The 21,992-nt window shown below is 52.2% G+C and overlaps 1 protein-coding gene across 1 annotated transcript in view; it reads right to left on the bottom strand.

The window, feature by feature from the left end:
* SETD1A (SET domain containing 1A, histone lysine methyltransferase) overlaps window positions 1–21,992 on the bottom strand; it is a 59,144-nt gene that overhangs the window by 16,993 nt on the left and 20,159 nt on the right. The window contains 7 exon segments of the mRNA XM_075319840.1: window positions 1,165–2,454; window positions 2,967–3,230; window positions 3,416–3,485; window positions 4,686–4,831; window positions 4,915–4,999; window positions 5,093–5,260; window positions 5,339–6,121. Coding sequence (XP_075175955.1) covers window positions 1,165–2,454; window positions 2,967–3,230; window positions 3,416–3,485; window positions 4,686–4,831; window positions 4,915–4,999; window positions 5,093–5,260; window positions 5,339–6,121 — 2,806 coding nt within the window.

The following is a 21,992-nucleotide window of genomic DNA, read 5'->3' on the forward strand; positions in this document are numbered from 1 at the left end:
GTTGTGGATTGTCCATAACTCAAGCCAGGGGTGGAGCAGTGCTCCCTGTGAGGTCACGAAGGTAGGAGGGGACCTGGACTTGCCCAGGTTGATAACCCTACTTCGGCCATTTTCCAGTGTTCTTTCGCTGGGGGTCACGTGCAGGAAACATCTGTGGGAGTTCCTAGAAACCTGGTCTACAGCGCCCCCCTGTGGCCAGACGCACAAGGTAACTGAGTGAATTGCATACCTGTTTGTAAACCATGCTTTATCTGTAACTGTACTCTGACATATGTATATTCTGTAGATTCCCTATTGTATATATTGTAGTTTCTAGTGTGCTTTAGGCTGATTAAATTATATAATTAATCTTGGGCTGTTCTGTTATCTCGATCTTGAATCCCACGTCTGTGTGTTCGGCTAATAGTTACCGTGAAGCGGTTGGTGGCAGCGAGTTGTGCCAAGGATTATTGTGGGGAGGCCAGTGAGATTCGGGAAGATATTATATATTCCGCCCGCGGAGGTCGGGGGAATATATACCCTACTCTCACCGGGGACCCTTCAATAATCGGCATAAGTAGTATAGCGGCCTCCTTGCTTATTGTCGGGCAATTCCATAATTGGCCTGACTATAAGAGGGGCGCTAGAGAGCGCGTCACGTGCTCTGTCTGTCGGTCGGGAGGTATAAAGGAGGGGTGACCCCCACTTGTTACCCCCCGATTGTGACGTACTGGTAGCCAGCGCGGGGGATTTCTGAGTGACCCCCCCGGTGGTTTGTGACAGCTCCCACCCCGCGTCCACCCGGACACGACGCTCCCACCCCGCGTCCACCCGGACACGACGCTCCCACCCCGCGTCCACCCCGGACACGACGCTCCCACCCCGCTCGCACCCGGACACGACGCTCCCACCCCGCTCGCACCCGGACACGACGCTCCCACCCCGACACGACGCTCCCACCCGGACACGACCATGACGCTCCCACCCCGCTCGCTCCCAGACACGACGCTCCCCTTCACCCTGTGACCTCCTGGAAACAACGCTCGACCACCCATTGGTCGCCGTGTGACCACTCAGAAGTCGCCCCGTGACTCCGTGGGTGTCAGACAGTGACAGCCCTGTGGTCGCCCCGTGACCACCCTGCGGTCGCCCGCCCTCACTTTACCCCACTCTGGTGGAGGATATTGGTATGGGGCACCCAGTGGGTGTCGTTCAGCCAGTCGGTGCTGTGGTCCTCCTGCAGGAGCCTCTCGTACATGTCCCTCAGGTAGACCATGTCCTCGGTGTCCAGCCCGGTGTTCCAGATGTCGTACAGGATGGTCATTTGCTCGAAATCGCTGCGGATCTCATACTTGGGCGGGGAGCGGGGCAGAGCAGAACGCCGGTTCCTATGGGACCTCAGCTCCCGAGTGCAAACCCAGAAGTCGTCTTCTTCCTCGTCGTCCTCGTCCTCGGTCGTGATCTCTCCAGGCTCTATCAGTTCCTTCACTTCTTGTTGTCTCCGTTTCTTACTCCTCGACTCCTCGCGGGTGGATTTCTCCTCGGATCTCCTTGAAGATGTCAAGTGCAAATCCCCGACATCCAAGATGCCAGTGTCGCCCTCCAGGCCGAGCAGTAGCCCCCCGCCCACGCACACCACCTCCTCGGGGGCTTCCAGCACAGGCTGCCTGAGGTCCACGTGGAGGAGCTCGCTGGGTTTCTCCAAGTCTACAGATATCGCCCGCTGCCTCTTGGGCGGCTGCTTCAGTGCGGCGGGGATAGAGGCGTAGCTGTGCTCCAGTAAGATCTGCCGCACCGGCGCATACAGCATCTCCTCAACGGGGTCCGGCCGCTCGGGCTCACAGGGCGGGTGTACCGGGGGCAGCGGTGCCGGAGCTGGAATGGTCAGAGTCTTCACCTCCTCCACATGGTCATACTCCTCCTCCATCATCTCCTCTCCGTCCTCCTGCACCGCGTCCTCGTGTCCGCTGCGCGGGGGATACGGCTTCACCAGACACGCGTGGTCCCATGGAAGGTTTAATACCGTCATCCGCTCCGGCAGCTTCTTCTGCGGAGGCGGCTCGATGGCAGGAGGTGGCGGCATCACCAGCTCTGGTTTGGGGACTTCCAGAGTCTGTGTCTCCGGCGGCGCAATGGGAGAGGGAGCCCTGGGGGGCGGCAGAGGGGGCTCCGCTGCTGGGGGAGGGGGAGCGGGCTCCTCCAGAGGCTCCTTATCCAGGACTGGTGGGATCTCGGACATAATTTGCTCTGGGACCAGATGATTGGGGGCTTTACTCTCCACAGGTTCAGGCTCATCCTCTGGAGCGAGGAGGAAGGACACAGTCTTGCGTCTCTTTTTGGGGGGAGGAAGAAGAGGCAGCGGAGGAGATGAAGGGGTGCAAGGCTTAGGGGGTGTAACGGGAGGCGGGGGAGGGAGCGGCTCAGACAACGGTTCTGCACTGGGCTCCTCCTTCACTTCCAACAGAAGAGACTTATCTGTATAAAGAAGAAACAAAAGGATCAATAAAAGGAGCAGGACGGATCCCGAGTATTATACTCCAGAGCTGCACTCACTGTGTACATACATTACATTACTGATCCTGAGTTACCTCCTGTATTATACTCCAGAGCTGCACTCACTATTCTGCTGGTGCAGTCACTGTGTACATACATTACTGATCCTGAGTTACCTCCTGTATTATACTCCTGAGCTGCACTCACTATTCTGCTGGTGCAGTCACTGTGTACATACATTACATTACTGATCCTGAGTTACCTCCTGTATTATACTCCAGAGCTGCACTCACTATTCTGCTGGTGCAGTTCCTGCGTACATACATTACAGCGGTGAGCGCTGCAGACTTGTTAATGCAGCTTTGTTGTGTGGCACAGGCAGTGAATGATGAGCACAGTATATGTATATGTATGTAGCAGGGTGATGTGAGCTGTGGGGTCCGCACCATGCTTCTCTCTGCCGGACCCCGCTGTGCGGAGGAGTGAGGACTTACCCGGTGTCAGGTCTTTGAGGGGCATCACTTCTGCGGGGAGTGGTGGGGGGCTGGGTGGTCTCAGAGGTTCAGTGACTGTCGGTGTTACAGGGGCGTCCTCCTGGTCTTCCTCATCGTCAGAGGACGCAGGAGAGGAGGAGGAGGAGGATGAGGAGGAGGAGGAAGACGAGGAGGATGAGGAGGAGGAGCTGCTGTCGGACTCGCTGGAGCTGTCGCTGTCGTCGGAGACGATCTTGTTGGAGAGTTTGGCGAGCGGCGTCTCTTCTGCAACGGTAAAAACACCAAAGCTGCAAATCTACACATCAGAGCCCGGCTGCTAGATCAGCGCACTGTGCCTTTAAGAGAGGGTTAGGGGTGTCTTGAAGGTTCTCTGCCCCCATCCCCCCAATACCCCACCTCAGCCCGGGACCCCCTGCCCCTCCTCCAGGAGAGCCCCGGTGAGCACTCACCATCAGAGTCTTCATCCTTGCTGCTGATATCATCATCATCATCATCATCATCGTCATCATCATCATCATCCTGCAGACAAACAATAAGGATCAGGAGCCGCACCGCGCGCAGGACGGGCTCTGCTACATCACAGGAGCAAACACAGGGTGCCCACCCCTCCTGCACACCCTCCTCTGTCCTCCTCCTGCACACCCTCCTCTGTCCTCCTGCTGCACACCCTCCTCTGTCCTCCTGCTTCTCCTGCACACCCTCCTCTGTCCTCCTCCTGCACACCCTCCTCTGTCCTCCTCCTGCACACCCTCCTCTGTCCTCCTCCTGCACACCCTCCTCTGTCCTCCTCCTGCACACCCTCCTCTGTCCTCCTCCTGCACACCCTCCTCTGTCCTCCTCCTGCACACCCTCCTCTGTCCTCCTCCTGCACACCCTCCTCTGTCCTCCTGCTCCACCTGCACAGCCTCCTCTGTCCTCCTCCCCCTGCACACCCTCCTCTGTCCTCCTCCTCCTCCTGCACAGCCTCCGCTGTCCTCCTCCTCCTCCTCCTGCACAGCCTCCGCTGTCCTCCTCCTCCTCCTGCACAGCCTCCTCTGTCCTCCTCCTCCTCCTGCACAGCCTCCTCTGTCCTCCTCCTGCACAGCCTCCTCTGTCCTCCTCCTCCTGCACAGCCTCCTCTGTCCTCCTCCTCCTGCACAGCCTCCTCTGTCCTCCTCCTCCTGCACACCTCCTATGTCCTCCTCCTCCACACCCTCCTGTCCTCCTCCTCCTCCTGCACAGCCTCCTCTGTCCTCCTCCTCTGTCCTCCTCCTCCTCCTGCAGAGCCTCCTCTGTCCTCCTCCTCCTCCTGCAGAGCCTCCTCTGTCCTCCTCCTCCTGCAGAGCCTCCTCTGTCCTCCTCCTCCTGCAGAGCCTCCTCTGTCCTCCTCCTCCTGCAGAGCCTCCTCTGTCCTCCTCCTCCTGCAGAGCCTCCTCTGTCCTCCTCCTCCTGCAGAGCCTCCTCTGTCCTCCTCCTCCTGCAGAGCCTCCTCTGTCCTCCTCCTCCTGCAGAGCCTCCTCTGTCCTCCTCCTCCTGCAGAGCCTCCTCTGTCCTCCTCCTCCTGCAGAGCCTCCTCTGTCCTCCTCCTCCTGCAGAGCCTCCTCTGTCCTCCTCCTCCTGCAGAGCCTCCTCTGTCCTCCTCCTCCGGACCCTTCTCTATCCTCCTTCTCCTGCGGACCCTTCTCAATCCTCCTCCTCCTGCAGACCCCCTCTTTGTCCTCCTCTTTACAGACATCTCACCTTATCGGATGCAGAATCCTCAGACTCCTCTTCGCCTTCGCTGTCTAGGGGGAAGGTGTTTCTGCGTTTGTGCTTCATCCTCTCGGCCTCCTGTGGTGGAACCTTTCCTCCTCCTCGCGTTTCTGCTAATGTCTCTTTCTCTCGATCTAGAAGGTGAAGCACGTGGGCTAATGCAGATGAGGGATACTGTCTTAGGTTGAGAGCGGCTCCTCCTGTCCCGGACACTTACCGTCTTCCTCCTCCTCTGCAGGTGTGGAGGGTCGTGCTCTCTTCTGATCACAGTCTTCATTCTCGGACAGCTGCTTCCTCTTCACCTGCACGGGTGAGGGGTGAATAAAGGAAGAAGACGATAATGAGGGGCTAAGTGTCCTCGAAACAAAAAGGAGGACAGGAGTGCCAAGACTCACCTTAAAGGAAGGAAGCCGCAGAGCCTCCCGGAGCCCAGAACCAAAACCAAAGCCTTCAGCACCACCGCTCTTTGCCCAGTCCACCAGTGACAGAAGCCCGGGCTCCTTGGGACGGCTCTTCTCCTTCTCTTCTTCTCGAGGAGCTGGTTTGGGCACATTCTGGAAAGGCTGCAGACAGAAAACAGATCAGTATTCTGGATCCTGGCGTCCTACCAGATGGACCCGGTAACCTCTGTTGTCGCTTACCTTGGCCTTCTCCTCCTTGCAATCCCACCATTCGTCGAAGGCTCGGAAGGCAACGTTCTCCACCATCTTCCTGTTCAGGTCTCTCTGCATTGTGCTCTTCATCTCCTGGATAAGAGCGGATAGCACGCTCATGACCGTAGCGGCATGAGGGTCCACTTCTTGTACCCAGCCCATAGACCGAGGCTCCTGGCCCATAGTTCTGTTTGTCTTGGTGGTGAGGTCCCTCAGTGGTAACAAGGGTTGGGGGTCTTGGGATGGGAAGTGGGGATACGTCCCGCCAAACACCGGCTCGGACATGAGCGGCAGCAGTTGTCTATGCCTGTGGGCCAGCAGGTGGGGGAGCAATGGTGGGGGGTAGGGATCGTCAAATGACTGTCCTTTATCCTGTCTGCATTGCTGGAGGCGGCTCAGCATCTGCGTCTGCATCTGGAAAGACATGGACATGCCGCCCCACTGGTTGCCCAGCCTGTTCACCAGCTCCATGGAGTTCACAAAGTCATAGATATGGGGAGCGGGAACAGCTGAAGATGAGGCCGGGTCGAGCGGGGAAGGGGAAGCTGGTCGCCCCCTGACCGCTGTAGGATCCATTAATGAATAAGCATTGGGGGCTTGATGGTGCGGGAGAGGGGGCATTGACAGAAGAGTTGTGGGGATAGTCTGAGACGGGTAAGTGCCCACAGGACCGGTGAGGTGGGGTACTAGGGGGTAAGGTGGGCCGGGAACTCCAGGAATCTCGATGGCAATTTCTTCATCTGAGATTTCCATGTCCTCTCCAGACGACAGCTGAGGAGACAGAAAAGCAGCAATTAATAGCCAGAACCTCAGAAAGCGACCAAACCTACATGAGACGAGCACCAACAAGAGGTAGGACACATGGATGTAACCAGATGAGCGACCACACGAAGCAGGACATGATAAACATGACCAGACGAGTGCCAACTTGAGGCAGGACATGATAAACATGACCAGACGAGTGCCAACTTGAGGCAGGACGTGATAAACATGACCAGACGAGCGCTAAAACGAGGCGGGACGTGCTAAACATGACCAGACGAGTGCCAACATGAGGCGGGACGTCACCGCAGTCCTCATCCCAGCCCTAACCCATCTCTTCAAGCTATCACTGACAAGTGGTGTATTCCCTTCATGCTTTAAACATGCCTCCATTACACCCATCCTCAAAAAGCCCTCCCTTGACCCATCCTCTGTGTCAAACTATCGCCCCATATCCCTTCTCCCCTATGCCTCAAAACTACTGGAACAGCATGTTCATCTTGAATTGTCCTCATACCTCTCCTCCCTCTTTGACCAGCTACAATCTGGCTTCCGACCACATCATTCTACTGAAACTGCCCTAACTAAAGTCACCAATGATCTACTAACCGCCAAAGCCAAGCGACACTACTCATATCCTCCTCCTCCTGGACCTGTCCTCTGCCTTCGACACAGTAGACCATTCCCTCCTACTACAGATTCTCTAATCTCTGGGCATCACAGACTTGGCCCTATCTTGGATCTCCTCATACCTAACCGACCGAACTTTCAGCGTCTCCCATTCTCACACCACTTCCTCATCTCGCCCCTATCTGTCGGAGTCCCCCAAGGCTCAGTTCTAGGACCCGTCCTGTTCTCCATCTACACCTTCGGCCTGGGACAGCTCATAGAGTCCCCCGGCTTTCAGTATCATCTCTATGCCGGTGACACACAGATCTACCTCTCTGGACCTGACATTACCTCTCTACTAACCAGAATCCCACAATGTGTCTCTGCTATTTCATCCTTCTTCTCTGCGCGATTCCTAAAGCTTAACATGGACAAAACAGAATTCATTGTCTTTCCCCCTCCTCACTCATCTCCTCCAACAAGCCTTTCCATCAAACTTGATGGTTGCTCGCTCTCCCCAGTCTCACAAGCTCGTTGCCTTGGAGTAACCCTCGACTCTGCTCTATTCTTGAAGCCATACATACAAGCCCTCTTCACGTCATCCAGACTACAACTCAAAATATCTCCCGGATCCGTGCCTTCCTTAACCAAGAATCAGCAAAAACATTAGTGCATGCCCTCATCATCTCCCGCCTCGACTACTGCAACCTCCTGCTCTCTGGCCTCCCTTCCAACACTCTTGCACCCCTCCAATCTATCCTAAACTCTGCGGCCCGCTTAATCCACCTCTCCCCTCGCTACTCCCCAGCCTCGCCACTCTGCCAATCCCTTCACTGGCTTCCCATCGCCCAACGACTCCAGTTCAAAACATTAACCATGACATACAAAGCCATCCACAACCTGTCTCCTCCTTACATCTGTGACCTAGTCTCCCGGTACCTACCCGCACGCAACCTCCGATCCTCACAAGATCATCTTCTCTACTCCTCTCTTATCTCCTCTTCCCACAATCGCGTACAAGATTTCTCCCATGCCTCCCCCATAATCTGGAATGCTCTACCTCAGCACATCAGACTCTCCCCTACTGTGGAAAGCTTCAAGAGGAACCTCAAGACCCACCTCTTCCAACAAGCCTACAACCTACAATAGCCCTCAGTCCAGTAGACCACTGCACAACCAGCTCTGTCCTCACCTATCGTACCATCACCCATTCCCTGTAGACTGTGAGCCCTCGTGGGCTGGGTCCTCTCTCCTCCTATACCAGTCTGTTTTGTACCGTTAATGATTGTTGTACGTATACCCTCTCTCACTTGTAAAGCGCCATGGAATAAATGGCGCTATAATAATAAATAATAATAATAATAAACATGACCAGACGAGCGCCAACACAAGGCGGGACATGATAAACAAGACCAGACGAGCACCAACAAGAGGTAGGACATATAGATGTAACCAGATGAGCGACCACACGAAGCAGGACGTGATAAACATGACCAGACGAGCACTAAAACGAGGCGGGACGTGAGAAACATGACCAGACGAGCACCAACATGAGGTGCGACGTGATAAACATGACCAGACGAGCGCTAAAACGAGGCGGGACGTGAGGAGACCAGACGAGCGCCAACACGAGGCGGGACGTGATAAACAAGACCAGACGCGCACCAACAAGAGATAGGACATATGGATATAACCAGATGAGCGACCACATTAAGCAGGACGTGATGAACATGACCAGACGGGCGCCAACATGAGGCGGGACGTGATAAACATGACCAGGTGAGCACCAACACGAGGCAGGACATGATAACCAAGACCAGACGAGCGCCAACATGAGGCGGGACATGATAAACGAGACCAAACGAGCGCCAACACGAGGCGGGACTTGATAAACAAGACCAGACGAGTGCCAACTAGAGGTGAGATGTGATAACCATGACCAGCCGAGCGCCAACATGAAGTGGGAAGTGCGGACATAACTAAACAAGTGCCAACATGAAAAGGGACATGTGGGCAAAAATCAGACGAGCACCAAGACAAGGTTTGACATGCAGACGTAACCAGGCGAGAGTCAATGCAAGGCAAGAAGCACAAACATAACCAGACAAGCACCAACATGAAAAGGGACGTGTGGACATAACCAGATGAGAACCAAGATGAGTGAGGAAGCGCTGACGCAACCAGACAAGCACCAACAAGAGACATGAAGCGCTGACGCAACCAGACGAGCGCCAACAAGAGACATGAAGGGCTGACGCAACCAGACGAGCGCCAACAAGAGACATGAAGCGCTGACGCAACCAGACAAGCACCAACAAGAGACATGAAGCGCTGACGCAACCAGACAAGCGCCAACAAGAGACATGAAGCGCTGACGCAACCAGACAAGCGCCAACAAGAGACATGAAGCGCTGACGCAACCAGACGAGCGCCAACAAGAGACATGAAGCGCTGACGCAACCAGACAAGCACCAACATGAAAAGGGACGTGTGGACATAACCAGATGAGAACCAAGATGAGTGAGGAAGCGCTGACGCAACCAGACAAGCGCCAACAAGAGACATGAAGCGCTGACGCAACCAGACGAGTGCCAACAAGAGACATGAAGCGCTGACGCAACCAGACGAGCGCCAACACAAGGCGGGATACACTGACGCAACAAGACGAGCAACAACAAGAAAAGGGGCATGCGTACATAACCAATTGAGCGCCAACATGGAAAGGGCGTGCGACAAAACCACACGAGTGCCAAAAAGAGGAGAGATGCGCGGACATAACACGAGCGCCAACGCGAGGTAGGACTTGATGACATAACCAGACTAGCACCAACATGAGGCAGGAGAAGCAGATGTAACTAGATGAGCGACAACATGAAGCACGGAGTGCCGACATAAACAGACTAGTGCCAATATGAAGAGGCGGAACCATATGAGTACCAACACGAGGTGGGTCGTGTGGACATAATCAGACGAGCACCAACGCAAATGTGAAGTGGAGTCGTAACCACACAAGCGCCAATGCAAGACAGAAAGCATGGCCGTAACTAGACGAGCGCCCAACATGAGAAAAATGGGACACGTGGACATTAACAGACGGCCACCAACATGAGGTGGGACACTACCAGACAAGTGGACATTAAATGACGAGTGCCAATGCAAGGCGGGAAGCATGGACATTACCAGAAGAGCACCAACGTGAGGCCATCACCAGACGAGCGCCACAGCGAGCCAGGAAGCGCGGACGTTACCAGCAGAGCCCCAACGCGAGGTGAGGTGCGCGGACATTAGAAGGCGAGCGCCAGCGAAAGGCTGGACACACGGACGTAACCACACGAGCGCCAACATAAGGCAGAAAGTGTGAACATAACTAGACGAGCTTAAGGCTATGTGCGCACGTTGCGTAATTACATGCAGTTACGCTGCGCTTTGTAGCGCAGCGTAACTGCATGCGTCCTGCGTCCCCTGCATAATTATGGAGATTATGCAGGGGCCGTGCGCACGTGGCGTATTAGAGCGCAGCGCTTCGGCTGCTGCCCGAAGTGCGCGTTCTAAGAAGTGACATGTCACTTCTTCCGTGCGCTCTGCATGCAGCCCCCGCTCTGTCTATGGGAGGAGCTGCAGGCAGAGCGCACATTCTCTGCCGGCACCATGCGCTTCAGAACGGAGCTTTTCAGCTGCGCTCTGAAGCGCACCTTTTAGGTGCAGTGCAGAGCGCACACGTGCGCACATAGCCTAAATGCGAGGTGGGATGCATGGACATTATCAGACAAGCACCTGTGTGTGGACGTTACCAGGTGAACCCCAACGCGAGGCAAGACGCGCACCCGTTACCAGGCGAGCGCCAACATGAGGCAGGAATCACGGACATAACCACACGAGCGCCAACGCGAGGCAGAAAGCGCAGAAGTAACCACACGAGCGCCAACGCGAGGCAGAAAGCGCAGAAGTAACCACACGAGCGCCAACGCGAGGCAGAAAGCGCAGAAGTAACCACACGAGCGCCAACGCGAGGCAGAAAGCGCAGACGTAACCACACGAGCGCCAACGCGAGGCAGAAAGCGCAGAAGTAACCACACGAGCGCCAACGCGAGGCAGAAAGCGCAGAAGTAACCACATGAGTGCCAACGCGAGGCAGAAAGCGCAGAAGTAACCACACGAGCGCCAACGCGAGGCAGAAAGCGCAGAAGTAACCACACAAGCGCCAACGCGAGGCAGAAAGCGCAGAAGTAACCACACGAGCGCCAACGCGAGGCAAAAAGCGCAGAAGTAACCACACGAGCGCCAACGCGAGGCAGAAAGCGCAGAAGTAACCACACAAGCGCCAACGCGAGGCAGAAAGCGCAGAAGTAACCACACAAGCGCCAACGCGAGGCAGAAAGCGCAGAAGTAACCACACGAGCGCCAACGTGAGGCAGAAAGCGCAGAAGTAACCACACGAGTGCCAACGCGAGGCAGAAAGCGCAGAAGTAACCACACGAGCGCCAACGCGAGGCAGAAAGCGCAGAAGTAACCACACGAGCGCCAACGCGAGGCAGAAAGCGCAGAAGTAACCACACAAGCGCCAACGCGAGGCAGAAAGCGCAGAAGTAACCACACGAGCGCCAACGCGAGGCAGAAAGCGCAAACGTAACCACACGAGCGCCAACGCGAGGCAGAAAGCGCAAACGTAACCACACGAGCGCCAGCGTGAGGCAGACAGCACGGATGTAAGCACACGAGCGCCAACGCGAGGCAGAAAGCACAAACGTAACCACACGAGCGCCAGCGTGAGGCAGACAGCACGGATGTAACCACACGAGCGCCAGCGTGAGGCAGACAGCACGGATGTAACCACACAAGCGCCAACACGAGGCGGGACATGCAAACATAACCACACAAGCACCAATGCGAGACAAGAATCGCAGAAGTACCCACACGATCACCAACCAGAGGCAGAAAGCGTGAACGTAACCAGACGATCAATAACGCGAGCCGGAACACGCAGATGTAACTACACAAGCGACAACGCAACACAGGAAGCGCAGGCGTAACCAGACGAGCGAAAATGCAAGGCAGAAAGCGTGGATGTAAGCAGACAAGCGCCAACATGAGGCAGAAAACGTGGACGTAACCAGATAAGCGGCAACGCAAAGAGGGACGTACACACATTGTCAGACGAGCGCCAACGCGAGGAGAGATGCATAGACATTACCAGACGAGCGCCAATACGAGGCAGGATGCATGGACGTTACCAGAAGAGCACCAACGTGAGGCAATCACCAGACGAGCGCCACAGCGAGACAAGACACGCGGACGTTACCAGCCAAGCCCCAACGCGAGGTGAGATTCCCGGACATTGGCAGGCGAGCGCCAACACAAGGCTGGACACACGGACGTAACCACACGAACGTCAACATAAGGCAAAAAGTGTGAACGTAACCAGACTAGCTTAAACGCAAGGCAGAACGCATGGACATTATCAGAAAAGCGCCAATGAGTGGACGTTACTAAGTAAACCCCAACGCGAGGCAAGACGCGCACACGTTACCAGGCGAGCGCCAACGTGAGGCAGGACACACGATTGTAACCAAACGAGCACCAACGCGAGGAAAAAAAACGCAGAAGTAACCACACAAGCGCCAACGCGCGGCTGAAAGCACGGACATAACCACGCGATCGCCAACACGAGGCGGGACATGCCGACATAACCACACAAGCACCAATGCGAGGCAAGAATCGCAGAAGTACCCACACGATCACCAACCAGAGGCAGAAAGGGTGAACATAACCAGACGAGCGTCAACGCGAGCCGGAAAACGTGGATGTAACTACACAAGCGACAACGCAAAAGAGGAAGCGCAGGCGTAACCAGACGAGCGAAAATGCAAGGCAGAAAGCGTGGATGTAACCAGACAAGTGCCAACACGAGGCAGAAAACGTGGACGTAACCAGATAAGCGGCAACGCAAAGAGGGACGTGCACACATTGTCAGACGAGCGCCAATGCGAGGAGAGATGCATGAACATTGCCAGACGAGCGCCAACGCGAGGAGAGATGCATGAACATTGCCAGACGAGCGCCAACGCGAGGCGGAACACACAGACAAACACACAAGCGCCATGTGATGCAGAAAGCGTGGATGAAGACAGACAAGCGCAAACGTGTGGCAGGATACAAGGACATTGCCAGACGAGCGCCAATGTGAGGTGAGACGTGTGGACATTACCAGATGGCTCTAACGTGAGGCGGGACATTACCAGATGAGCGCCAATGTAAGGTTGGGACACAGATATTACCAAAGAGCCCCAACGCGAAGTGGGATACGCGGACACTACCAGGCAAGCCCCAACGTGAGAATAGACATTACCAAAACGCGGACAGTACCAGGCGACCGACAACACGCGGACATTATCAGGCGAGCAACAATGTGAGAACGGGCATTACCAGGCAAGGTAGGACGTGCGGACATTACCAGGCGAGCCGCAACGTGAAGCGGGACATTACAAGACGATACCAATGTGAGGCAGGACACACAGACGTAAACACACATACGGCACCGTGAAGCAGAAAGCGTGACGAAACCAGACGAGCGCAAATGTGAGGCGGGACACAAGTACATTGCCCGATGAGCGCCAACACAAGGACATTACCAGACAACGTGCAGCCGGAAGCGCACACATAGCCAGACAAGCGCCAATGCAAAGTGAGACGCACGGACATTACCAGATGGCTCTAACGTGAGGCGGGACATTACCAGATGAGCGCCAATGCAAGGTTGGGACACAGACATTACCAAAGAGCCCCAACGCGAGGCGGGATACGCAGACACTACCAGGCAAGCCCCAACGTGAGAATAGACATTACCTGGCGAGGTGGGACGCGCGGACATTACTTTGCAAGCCCCAACGTGAGGCAGGACCCGTGGACGTAACTACAAAAGCGCCAACGCGAGGCAGAAAGCGCGGACAAAACCCGACCAGCACAAACGCGAGGCAAGGACATTACCAGAGGAGCGCCAACGTGAGGTGAGACAGACAAATATTACCAGATAAGCAACAATGTGAGGGGGGACATTAGCAGGAGAATAACAAAACGAGGTGGGACGCGCAGACATTACCACGAGAGCGCCAACATGAGGCGGGATGTGCAGACATCACCACGAGAGCGCCAACATGAGGCGGGATGTGCAGACATTACCAGGTGAGCGCCAACGCAAGGTGGGACACATGAACAGTACTAGATGAGTGTCAAGGCAAGGCGAGACGCACGGACATTACCAGATGAGTGCCAAAGCGAAACGGAACACGCGGATGTAACCACACGAGCGCCAATGCAAGCAAGAAGTGCAAAAGTAGCCAGACAGCATGGAAGTAACCAGATGAGTGCCCAACATGAGGAGGGACACGCGGACATTACCAGACAAACGGCAACGGAAGGCGCGAAATGCACACATTACCAGACGACCGTCAATGCGAGGTGAGACGCACGGACATTACCAGACGAGCGCCAGCGAGAGGTGAAACGCCAGACGAGTGCAAACATGAGGTGGGACGCGTGGATACTACCAGACAGGCCCCAGCAAGAGAACAGAAACTACGAGGTGAGCTACAACATGAAAAGGGAAATGCGGACATTACCAGGCGAGCCCCACCGCGAGGCAGGACGCATGGACACTACCAGGTAAGCCCCAACGAGAGACTGGACAGTACCAGGCGACCACCAACACAAGGCGGGATGTACGGACAGTACCATGCGAGCCACAAAGCGAGGCAAGACAAGCGGACATTACCAGACGAGCACCAACAGGAAGCTGGATGCCCGAACATTAGCAAACGAGCTCAAACGCGAGGTGCGACACTACCAGATGAGCGCCAACGTGAGAAGGGACACTACCAGACGATCGTCAGGTAGGACAACGCGGGTATGATGCGAGTACTGAAAGTGTGGATGTAACCAAACGAGCGCAAATGCAAGGACATTACCAGATGAGCACCAACGAGAGGCGGGGTATTACCAGGCAAGTGCCAACGCAAGGCAGGACGTGTGGACAGTACCAGACAAGCGCCAACGTGAAGTGAGACATCAAGGAAGAATCAGACGAGTTCCAACACAAGGTTGGATAAGTGGACATAATCAGACAAGCGCCAACATGAGGCGGGAAGCGCAGATGAAACCAGACAAGTACCAACACGGCGAGACACCCAAGCAGAATCAAACGAGCGCCAACATGATGTGGGACGCATGGATGAAACCAGGCGAGCCTCAACACAAGGTGTGACACCAGGACAGAATCACAATGAGCTCCAACAGGAAGCGGGATGCTTGGACGTAGACAGGCGAGTGCTAACACGAGGCGGGACACCTAGGCAGAACCAGACAAGCGCCAACACGAAGCCGTACTCAAGGACGGAGACAGACAAGCACCAACAAGAAACGGATTGCAAGGCCATAAACAGACGGACGTCAATATGAGGTAGCACACACGGACGAAACTAGACAAGTGCCAAAACAGGGTGGGACGCGCCAACGTAACCAGACGAGCGCCAACATGATAAACTACCTAGACATCAAACTCATCCAGATGCCTCCAGCAAAATAGCGACTTGACCTTGGGATGTGACTAAATTAGAGGAGATCGTAGAGTTTGGAGGGGGTGACCTCTCCTGATGTTTACGGGTACATCTCACGCGAGCACCAGGACTGGACTCCTTGTAATGTAACCAGGCCATACAACATTCACTGGAAGGATGCCGCCATGTTTAGCTGGCTGATGTGTACGCCGACGTTAATGTCTTTGTGTAGAGTTTCCAGTATCCGGACCTGCCCTCATGTTCAGAAGTGAGGGCCGGAAGCTCCAGCGTCTGTTCCCCAACTAGTGTGTCCTCCAATGGAAGCCATGAAGGGTTATTCTCCAGCTGTTATTCCATGCCGATGATCAATGGTTTCTTCTCTAATTATACCCCAATCTTTACTACACCCTCTGAGGTCCTGCAGGAAATGGCCACCTCTGGGTGGGGGTAAGAGTGGAGTTTCCTCCTTATTACATGCATTTTTGGCTAAAAGTCATTTGCACAATAAGGATACATAACAGTTTGTATACTTTCTCTTCTCCATCCTCTACTTATCAGTGTACATAGAAGGTAAAACACGTGTGCCGTGATACATAGAGGATGTAGAAGAGAGATAAGAGATACAGAGCTGAGGACGAGCTCATTCTGCTATGTACTGTGATATATAGAGGATGAAGAAGAGTGATAAGAGATACAGAGCTGAGGACGAGCTCATTCTGCTATGTACTGTGATATATAGAGGATGTAGAAGAGCGATAAGAGATACAGAGCTGAGGACGGGCTCATTCTGCTATGTACCGTGATATATAGAGGATGGAGAAGAGCGATAAGAGATACAGAGCTGAGGACGGGCTCATTCTGCTATGTACTGTGATATATAGAGGATGGAGAAGAGTGATAAGAGATACAGAGCTGAGGACGGGCTCATTCTGCTATGTACTGTGATAGAGGATGGAGAAGAGCGATAAGAGATACAGAGCTGAGGACGAGCTCATTCTGCTATGTACTGTGATATATAGAGGATGGAGAAGAGCAATAAGAGATCCAGAGCCGAGGACGGGCTCATTCTGCTATGTACTGTGATATATAGAGGATGTAGAAGAGCGATAAGAGATACAGAGCTGAGGACGGGCTCATTCTGCTATGTACCGTGATATATAGAGGATGGAGAAGAGCGATAAGAGATACAGAGCTGAGGACGGGCTCATTCTGCTATGTACTGTGATATATAGAGGATGGAGAAGAGCAATAAGAGATCCAGAGCCGAGGACGGGCTCATTCTGCTATGTACTGTGATATATAGAGGATGTAGAAGAGCGATAAGAGATAGAGCTGAGGACGAGCTCATTCTGCTATGTACTGTGATATATAGAGGATGTAGAAGAGCGATAAGAGATACAGAGCTGAGGACGGGCTCATTCTGCTATGTACTGTGATAGAGGATGGAGAAGAGCGATAAGAGATCCAGAGCCGAGGACGAGCTCATTCTGCTATGTACTGTGATATATAGAGGATGTAGAAGAGCGATAAGAGATAGAGCTGAGGACGAGCTCATTCTGCTATGTACTGTGATATATAGAGGATGTAGAAGAGCGATAAGAGATACAGAGCTGAGGATGGGCTCATTCTGCTATGTACTGTGATTATATAGAGGATGGAGAAGAGCGATAAGAGATCCAGAGCTGAGGACGAGCTCATTCTGCTATGTACTGTGATAGAGGATGGAGAAGAGTGATAAGAGATACAGAGCTGAGGACAGGCTCATTCTGCTATGTACTGTGATATATAGAGGATGGAGAAGAGCAATAAGATATCCAGAGCAGAGGACGCGCTCATTCTGCTATGTACTGTGATATATAGAGGATGTAGAAGAGCGATAAGAGATACAGAGCTGAGGACGGGCTCATTCTGCTATGTACTGTGATAGAGGATGGAGAAGAGCGATAAGAGATCCAGAGCCGAGGACGAGCTCATTCTGCTATGTACTGTGATATATAGAGGATGTAGAAGAGCGATAAGAGATACAGAGCTGAGGACGGGCTCATTCTGCTATGTACTGTGATATATAGGAGGATGAAGAAGAGTGATAAGAGATACAGAGCTGAGGACGGGCTCATTCTGCTATGTACTGTGATATATAGAGGATGGAGAAGAGCGATAAGAGATACAGAGCTGAGGATGAGCTCATTCTGCTATGTACTGTGATATATAGAGGATGGAGAAGAGCGATAAGAGATACAGAGCTGAGGACGAGCTCATTCTGCTATGTACTGTGATATATAGAGGATGGAGAAGAGCGATAAGAGATACAGAGCTGAGGACAGGCTCATTCTGCTATGTACTGTGATATATAGAGGATGTAGAAGAGAGATAAGAGCTACAGAGCTGAGGATGAGCTCATTCTGCTATGTACTGTGATATATAGAGGATGGAGAAGAGCGATAAGAGATACAGAGCTGAGGACGAGCTCATTCTGCTATGTACTGTGATAGAGGATGGAGAAGAGCGATAAGAGATACAGAGCTGAGGACAGGCTCATTCTGCTATGTACTGTGATATATAGAGGATGTAGAAGAGAGATAAGAGCTACAGAGCTGAGGACGGGCTCATTCTGCTATGTACTGTGATATATAAAGGATGGAGAAGAGTGATAAGACATACACTCCCTGACAGAAGTTTTGTCGCTTATCCATGTTATGTAAATAAAAGCTTATAACCTGACTTTAAATTCATCCATTGGTTTTATAAATTACTCTTTTGAAAGCTGTAAAGCTGAAATATTGATCATTTAATGAACACAGAAAGATCAGATTTTGGCAAGACAAAAGTTTTGTCGCCTGGTCATATAATGCACCCAATCCTAGTTTACATCCTCACCTGTGCTCACTAAATGATTGGTTAATTAGTGGGTGTGTATAAAAAGAAACCCAGCACCCCAGACCTTCAGTTGAACTGCAACTTGTCCTCTGACAACATGCCAAAAATCCACCCTGCGACCAAAGCCTTGATTATCAAGAGGCTGAAGATCAGATCCACTGCAAAGGTGGCTGACACCTTTAATATGTCTCAGCGTCAAGTACAAAGAATTAAAAAAAGATTTGAAGAGACTGGAGATGTTTTTGACAAGCCCAGGTCCGGCAGACCCCGCAAGACAACTGCTCAGGAGGAACATTTGTTGGTTAGAAAATCCAAGGCCAGGCCCTCTTCCACTGCAGCAGAGCTCCAGGAGGCCTGGTCACCTCAAAGTTCCTGTGTCAATTAGAACAGTTTGTAGGATTCTGTCTCGAAATGGCCTCCATGGTCGAATCAGTGCCCAGAAGCCAGCACTAAACAAAAGGCAATTAAATGTCCCACAGCTGCTAAACAGATGGACGCTGGAAAAGTGGCAGAAGGTGGATTTCTCTGATGAATCTGCAGTTGAATTACACAACAGCCGCCGCAAATACTGCAGGAGACCTACTGGAGCCCGTATGTATCCAGAAAACAGTTAGGTTTGGTGGTGGAAAGATCAAGGTGTGGGGTTACATTCAGTATGGGGGTGTGCGAAACATTTGCAAGCTGGAAAGCAATATCAATAGCCTAAAATAACAAGAAGTATTTGCTACCTCTTACATTCCCAATCATAAAAGGAGTCAAATTCTTCAGCGGGATGGTCTCCATCTCATACATCCATCTCTACAACAAAGGTCCTCCTGGCAAAGAAGATCAAGGTGCTCAAGGACTGGCCAGCCCAGTCACCAGAGATGGACATCATTGAGCATGTTTGGGGTAGGATGAAAGAGGAAGCTTGGAAGACAAAACCAAAGAGTCTAGATGAGCTCTGGGAGGCATGTAAGATGCATTCTCTGCTATTCCTGATGACTTCATCAATAACTTGTATGAATCATTGTTGAACCGCATGGATGCCGTCCTTCAAGCTCATGGAAGTCACACAAAATATTACATATGGCTCTAATAGCACCACAACTTCATTCTCCAATGTTATGCAACATAGCTTTGTATTAGAAGGTAATTACTTGTTTGAATTTCACATTACTTTCTGTGGGCGACAAAACTTTTGTCTTCCCAAAATCTGACCTTTCTGTGCTCATTAAATGATCAATATTTCAGCTTTGCAGCAACTTTATTTTCATAACCTAAACCAAATTTGGGAGGGTTTCAGCTTTTAAAAGAGTAATTTATAAAACCAATGGATGAATTTAAAGTCAGGTTATAAGCTTTTATTTACATAACATGGATAAGCGACAAAACTTCTGCCAGGGAGTGTACAGAGCTGAGGACGGGCTCATTCTGTTACAGCGCCTTGTGAAAGTATTCGTCCCCCCTTAAATTTTTCAACCTTTTCCCACATTTCAGGCTTCAAACATTAACATTTTATCTTTATGTTCTGGTGAAGAATCAACAAAAAGTGACACAATTGTGAAGAGGAAGGAAATTTATTGCTTATTGTAAATTTTTATAAAAAATAAATATCTGAAAATTGGGGCGTGCAATATTATTCATCCCCTTTATTTTCAGTGCAGCAAACTCCCTCCAGAAGGTGATTGAGGATCTGTGAATGATCCATTGTTGTCCTAAATGACTGATGATGATAAATATAAGCCCATGTGTGTAACAAGCCTCCGTATAATGCCCCTGCTCTGTGATAGTCTCAGGGTTCTGTGTAAAGCGCAGAGAGCATCATGAAGACCAAGGAACACAACAGGCAGGTCCAGGATACTGTTGTGGAGACGTTTAAAGCCAGATTTAATTATAAAAAGATTTCCAAAACGTTAAACGCCCCAAGAAGCCCTGTGCAAGCAATCATATTGAGATGGAAGGAGCATCATACCACTGCAAATCTACCAAGACCCGGCCTCCATCCAAACTGTCACCTCACACAAGGAGAAGACTGAGCAGATGCAGCCAAGAGGCCCATGATCCCTCTGGATGATCTGCAGAGATCTACAGCTGAGGGGGGAGAGTCTGTCCATAGCACAACAATCAGTCTACACTGCACAAATCTGGCCTTTATGGAAGAGTGGCAAGAAGAAAGCCATTTCTCAAAGATATCCATAAAAAGTGTTGTTTAAAGTTTGCCACAAGCCCCCTGGAGACCCCAAACATGTGGAGGAAGGGGCTCTGCTCAGAGGAAACCAAAATCACACTATATGGGCACAATGCCAAACGATATGTAACAGCAACACAGCTCATCACCCTGAACACACCATCCCCACTGTGAAACATGGTGGAGGCAGCATCATGGTTTGGGCCTGCTTTTCTTCAGCAGGGACAGGGAAGATGGTTAAAATTGATGGGAAGATGGATGGAGCCAAATACAGGACCATTCCTGAACAAAACCTGTTGGAGTCTGCAAAAGACCTGAGACTGGGACGGAGATTTGTCTTCCAACAAGACAATGATCCCAAACATAAAGCAAAATCTACAGTGGAATAACCGTATCCAGGTGTTAGAATGGCCAAGTCACAGTCCAGACCTGAACCCAATCGAGAACCTGTGGAAAGAGCTGAAAACTGCTGTTCACAAACACCTCCATCCAACCTCACTCAGCTCCAGCTGTTTACAAAGGAAGAATGGGCGAGAATTTCACCTCTCCATGTGCAAAACTGATAGACACATACCCAAGAGACTGCAGCTGTAATCGCAGCAAAAGGGGGCGCTACAAAGTATTCACTTACAGGGGATGAATAATATTGCACGCCCCAATTTTCAGTTATTTCTTATAAAAGTGTAAAATAAGCAATTGATTTCCTTCCTCTTCACAATTGTGTCACTTGTTGTTGATTCTTCACCAGAACATTCACATTTTATCTTTATGTTTGACGCCTGAAATGTGGGAAAAGGGTGAAAAATTCAAGGGGGGGGGGGGGGGGGGGTGGGGGGGGGAGGGAAGGGGGGGTTGAATACTTTCACTAGGCACTGTATGTAGCCAGAGGGGGCTGAATACTTTTGCAAGGCACTGCATGTAGTCAGAGGGGGCTGAATACTTTTGCAAGGCACTGCATGTAGTCAGAGGGGGGTGAATACTTTTGCAAGGCACTGCATGTAGTCAGAGGGGGGTGAATACTTTCGCAAGGCACTGTATGTAGTGTGATAGAGAGGATGTAGAAGACTTAAGATGAAACATTTCTAATTCATCCCCAATTACAAAAATACAGAAATGTTGGGAGGGGGAAAAGAAGCCTCCTCCTTTAAAGGGGTTGTCCCCTGGCATGAAAACATGACCTATCACTTACTAGTCCGGGTGCCATTACCGTAGACGGATCGGCCCTTGATTAATGCCCGGTACATGGACGGCTACAGACCACATGGAGAGAAGTGACGGATTTACCGCTGATCGCTTCCCGTGTGGCGTGCGGGCTGTCAGGAGCACACAAGGGGCAACGTGCTGCCCTCGCGCCGATGATTTTTAGGGCCCCCGTGAACAATCCAGTCCCATAAGATGGAGGGTTTGGCTGATGCTTGGGTTGACTGTTTGCCAGGATTAAACCCTGGGCCGCCGAATTGCAGCAGAGTCCTCTACGAATCACCCAAAACGGAGGGGAAGCCTGGTGGTCTTGTGTGCCATCTGCGAGGCGCTGCCGCCCCCCCTCACCCGCGTCAGCTCTCCTGCAGGGTGACATGGCGGATGGTTCAGGTGTAGTGACACATCCAGGACCGCGGCAGCTCGGTGTGACCCACGCCTCACCACTTTCAGAGCACGATTCCTCCTCCGTCCGGGT

Source organism: Anomaloglossus baeobatrachus, chromosome 7 (genome assembly GCF_048569485.1).
Source record: "Anomaloglossus baeobatrachus isolate aAnoBae1 chromosome 7, aAnoBae1.hap1, whole genome shotgun sequence".
In the NCBI taxonomy this organism is placed as follows: Eukaryota; Metazoa; Chordata; class Amphibia; order Anura; family Aromobatidae; genus Anomaloglossus; species Anomaloglossus baeobatrachus.